General features: G+C 55.4%; 1 protein-coding gene across 1 annotated transcript; it reads right to left on the reverse strand.

Annotated features, from left to right (window-relative positions):
- Positions 1-826: 826 nt before the first annotated feature.
- Positions 827-2,729, reverse strand: LOC119813209 (carbonyl reductase [NADPH] 2-like). The gene is made up of 8 exons (XM_038328398.1): positions 2,678-2,729; positions 2,116-2,213; positions 1,867-2,021; positions 1,742-1,784; positions 1,546-1,645; positions 1,380-1,444; positions 1,022-1,139; positions 827-930 (listed from the first exon to the last, which is right to left on the reverse strand). The coding sequence occupies exons 1-8, from the start codon at positions 2,727-2,729 to the stop codon at positions 827-829; spliced, it is 735 nt and encodes a 244-aa protein (XP_038184326.1).
- Between the last annotated feature and the right edge of the window lie 2,051 nt (positions 2,730-4,780).

Consider the following 4,780-nt stretch of genomic DNA (forward strand, 5'->3'; position numbering starts at 1 on the left):
TCAGCTGAGGCTCCCTCCTCTCTGATGACTCTAGCTTGTGTCACAAGGGTTAAATAGGTACGGGCTGGAGAGGTGGCTCAGCAGTTAAGAGCACTGCCTGCTCTTCCAAAGGTCCTGAGTTCAATTCCCAGCAACCGCATGGTGGCTCGCAACCATCTGTAATGAGATCTGGTGCCCTCTTCTGGCCTGCAGGCATACATGCAGACAGAATACTGAGACTACTGTATACATAATAAATAAATAAATAATAAATAAATAAATAATAAATCTTTAAAAAAATAAGTAGATTCAGCTAACTCTCCATAGCTGGATCAGTCCAGTGCACTCTGAGAAACTGCACCCCGCACCCTGGTGCTAGGGGGCCGCTTCTGTCATGCCCACTTCCATTCAGCCAATAACCATGACAGAAGGCGGTCTTGTTTGACTATACCCTCCTTTTTAAAAAGCCAACTGTCTTCAATCCCAATCCCTGGTCAGACAGGGCCACCACAGACCATGAGGATTGGTTGTTGGCAGAGGTGAGGGGCAGACACGGCAGCAGCTGGATCCAACAGGGGGAATCAGGGGCATCGGACCCAAGACACTGCGGTATGACAGTCGACAAATTGGCCTTGCAAGGCAACTACTCCCGTGTCTCAAGTGTGAACTTTGACAGTTTGGGATACTATGGTTGTTTATTTAGGCAAATTAGCCCAGCTCAGCTGGTATGGAAGGGAGGGATCCTGGAGTCTAAAATTAGGGACGGACATGGGGTGGGTTGAAGGCAGCGTCCTGGTGTGAGGGTGGGGCTGGAGAGGTCTCCAGGGATTCACTGCATCTGGGCAATCTAGGAGGCCAGGTACCCAGCATCCACCAGGATGCCAGAGCCACTGGTAGAGGCGCTCCTGTCGCTGAGCAGGAAGAGGATGCTGTTGACGACGTCCTCCACCTCTGCAGGAGAACAGAGCAGTCAGGGCTTCTGCTTGCTCGCCTGCCTGCTGGGTGCCAGCCCTGGTTCCCTCACCCAACGCCCCCAGCTGACCTGCGAACTTCCTCAGGGGGTGGCGCTCCTTGAGCTTCTTGGAAAAGTCAGGGTTTGCAGAGACTTTCTTGCCCATATCAGTCAGCACCACAGTGGGGTTTACGGAGTTTACCCGGATCTGGGGCCAGAAGCCACAGGTGGTGGCACAGCAAATGAGCTAGCCCTACCCACAAGCTCAGGACTTGCCCCAGCACAAGCCTGATGAGATTGTTTCACTCTGCCCAGCTGAGCACTGACCCCGCTGCTCAGAGCGGTGTGGAGTCTGCGAGCCCCACCCCATCCTCACACTCAACCCCCAGCCCTGCCCCAGGTGCCCGTAATCTGTCCCTCGGGTGTGGGCCCGGGCTCCTGTGCCTACCTTGTGTGGCCCCAGTTCCATGGCCATGGCTTTGGTCAGCATGGTTATTGCTCCCTTGGTGGAACCTGTGAATGTGTGTGTGTGCTGAGGACCCCTTAATTATTCAGCCCTCCTCCTGGGAGACCCACCCAGAACCTCCTCCTCCCACAATGAATGGTGCACTCACTGTAGGTGGCCAGGCCAGGGAAGGTGACATAGGCCACCATGCTGGAGACGTTGACAATAGACCCTGGCACTCCACGGTTAATCATGCCCTTGGCTACAATCTAGAAGCCAAGAGTTAGGGGTAGCTCACTCTACCCTATGCCACCCCACCCTCCCCAGGTGCTCATCTCTGGGTCACAGAACTCCTACCATCTCACCTGGGACACCTGTAGCACCGAGCGCACATTCACCTTGAAGGACCTGGCAGGAGAGGAACAATGTCTTCCCACACACCCGACTTCCGCAACCCTCCCCAGACTGCCCACGCTCCCCAAGTGCCCACCTGTCAAAGACCTCCTTGGTGGACTCTATGAAAGGCTGCACCAGCGCCACGGCTGCATTGTTCACCAGCAGGTCCACGGGGCCGATACTGCCCAGCGCCTTCTCTGTGGCTTCCCAGTCACCCAGGTCCACACACACGGGCTCTATGCCCGGACACTGTGGGAGGCAGAGTTTGGTGTCCTGAGGCATTGTCCCAGTCAGCTTCTGAGGGTGGGGAGCAGGCCCAGGCCAGGCAGGGCTGTATGCTCACCTCTTTAGCAAGGCTGACCAGGTCTGCATTGGTGCGTGTCACGGCCACCACTTTGGCTCCTGAGGCGTGCAGGGCCTTCACGGTGTCCCGCCCAATCCCTGGAAAGAGGGATTATGGTGGGATGAGGGCCCGTTAGGCCTGGTCACACCCAGGGTCTGGGTCCCAGAAGGGAGTAAAGGCTGTTGCTCCCTCCTCCCCCCCCCCCCCCCCCCCCGTCCCTGCAGTCAGCGGCGAGAGGCTGCTGGCCAAAAGGTTATAAGCCAGGATTAGACGGGACTACCCCTGAGCAGAGGTCAGACTGACTAGTACCATGTTGAAGGGGGCACCAGGGCAGTACCCTCCTGATGGCGTCCCAGAGAAGGATATTTCTGGTGCCCATCTGCCCAGCCTGAATCTACGTGGCATTGTGGTGACCAGGCAGAGTGTGGCATTCTGTCCCCATGGGCAGTGGGTCTCCAGCCAGGCGACAGAAGCCGTCCTTGGTGAAGTGAGAGTCAGGTTCGCTAGGACTGGGCTGTGACAAGGTCACCTTCGGCCCCTTTCCTCTCCCACACCCACTCACCTTTCCCTGCCCCTGTCACCAGGGCCCTCAGGCCTTTGAAATTCAGCTTCATGCTGCTGACACCCTCAGCGTCCTCCTGCAGTAAGGGGAGGGGCTGAGGTTGTTAAGATTGAACTGGAAGGTGGGACAGGATTGGGGTTAGGGGCAGATGACCTGTTCCCTGTGGGGCTTGAGGAAGCAATGGAAAGGAGTGTGTGCACACGTGCAGAAGGCCTGACAACATCGTGGGAAAAGAGTCTGCACACACACACACGCACGCACGCACACACACCACACACTCACACACACACACACACACCACACACGCGCACACACACCACACACGCACACACACACCACACATGCATGCACACACACGCACACACACCACACACGCACACACACACACACACCACACACGCACGCACGTGCCTGTGAGAGGGCCTGACACAGCAGTGTAGTGAGAGAGAAAGTGGCACCCTGGCGACAGAATTTGTGTTTTCAGCATTCTAGCACTTAATCTTGAACCCAGGGCCCTGGAGCACGAATGGTTAACGACGCCTGCTGAGCCACACTCAGCCTAGGGAAGTGAAAATTCTGCCTTTGGGATTTGCCTGGTCTGGATGGAAGCATCAACTTGTAACATTTTATCTTATTATTATAAATGAGGGTAGTGGCCTGATGTCCCTGGAAGCAGGTGACTTAGATGCCTGCTTGGAGAAAGACCCTGGGCACTGAACCCAAATGCCCAGCTGCCCAAGGACTCCACTGTGCCTATACTCTGTCCGGTGAGGACAGTGGTGTCCTTCTTACCTCTCCCTCCCCTGCTGCCCCTACCAGCATGGGACTCCAGGAAGTCATGGTCACACACTGCACCAGGCAGGAGGCTCATGAGCACAGACCATCCCAGGGACAGCCCCAGGGAGCAGGTGTGCTCAGACTCCTGCCTGCTGCCTCCCCCTTCCTCAGCCAGGTTCAGCCCCGAGACTGTGTGACTTAAAGACGTCAACTATATTTCAGGTGCTCTACACGCCCTGAGACCTAGGGGGGTCCCTGGCATGATTTGGGTGTGACTCCCTCAGAGAAGGCTGAGGCAGCCTCACCAGCGCAGGGACAACAATAGTACCCTTCCATCAAGTATCCCTCCACACAGATGTTCTGTGATCATCCTGGGGCTCCGGGGGACAAACAGACACTGTGGGAGGCTGGGGGCCAGCGCCATGCTGGAGAGTCTGTTCCAGGGCACACACAGGTTGACACCTAGCGATTTGCTGCTGCCTGGTAGAGTTTCCTCACCGTATCCAGGGACAGATCATACCTGCTCACTGACTGTGTCCTTGATCCGAGCTGGAGCAAGTCACCTGAGTCCTACAGCCAACCTCCAGGCGGCGCTGAATGCAGAGGTCTGGCCTGATCTACCCTTTCCCTTCTATGATGAAAGCAGCTGATTGTGAGCAACCTTCCATCTGGTAGCTGCTGGATCCCCTGGGAAAAGGGTGGCCTTTCAGGGTTTGTTGCTGATCTCCACTGCTGGCCAGTTGGGCATCGGACAGTGGTTTATCAAGAAGGACCCAGTAGATGTAAGTCCCTGCCTCTGAGCCTATCTCCACAGCCCTGAGCAGAGAGAATGGCTGATGCCCACAGAAAGGGGGCATCCTCTCCTCGGTTTTGCGACTGTAGTCCTCTGCTAGCCTAGCTCTTTGGGGGGCATTTCTTCAGGTCTGAAGATTTCTCAACCCAGAGTCACACGCTGAGCCCTAACTACTGTGTTATGTGAGCAAGTGTTGTAAAATAGTTTCCTCCAATCCCAGCACTCGGGAGGCAGAGGCAGGCGGATCTCTGTGAGTTCGAGACCAGCCTGGTCTACAAGAGCTAGTTCCAGGACAGGCTCTAAAGCCACAGAGAAACCCTGTCTCGAAAAACCAAAAAAAAAAAAAAAAAAAAAAAAAGTAAAGGGGAGTACTCTGGAGGCAGAGGCAGGAGGATCTCTGTGAGTTCAAGGCCAGCCTGGTCTACAAGAGCTAGTTCCAGGACAACCATAACTGTTACACAGAGAAACCCTGTCTCAAAAAACAAACTTCATAGCAGCTTTGTTTGTCATAGCCAGAACTTGGAAACAACCTA

This window comes from Arvicola amphibius, chromosome 4, assembly GCF_903992535.2.
Source record: "Arvicola amphibius chromosome 4, mArvAmp1.2, whole genome shotgun sequence".
NCBI classification, from domain to species: domain Eukaryota; kingdom Metazoa; phylum Chordata; class Mammalia; order Rodentia; family Cricetidae; genus Arvicola; species Arvicola amphibius.

Coding starts and splice junctions, on each gene's coding strand:
- LOC119813209 (XM_038328398.1), bottom strand. CDS start 2,729: ATGAAGCTGAATTTCAAAGGCCTGAGGGCCCTGGTGACAGGGGCAGGG. Junction 1,445..1,545: donor CCCTGGCCTGGCCACCTACA/GTGAGTGCACCA, acceptor ACACATTCACAG/GTTCCACCAAGGGAGCAATA. Junction 1,140..1,379: donor TGGAACTGGGGCCACACAAG/GTAGGCACAGGA, acceptor TTCTGGCCCCAG/ATCCGGGTAAACTCCGTAAA.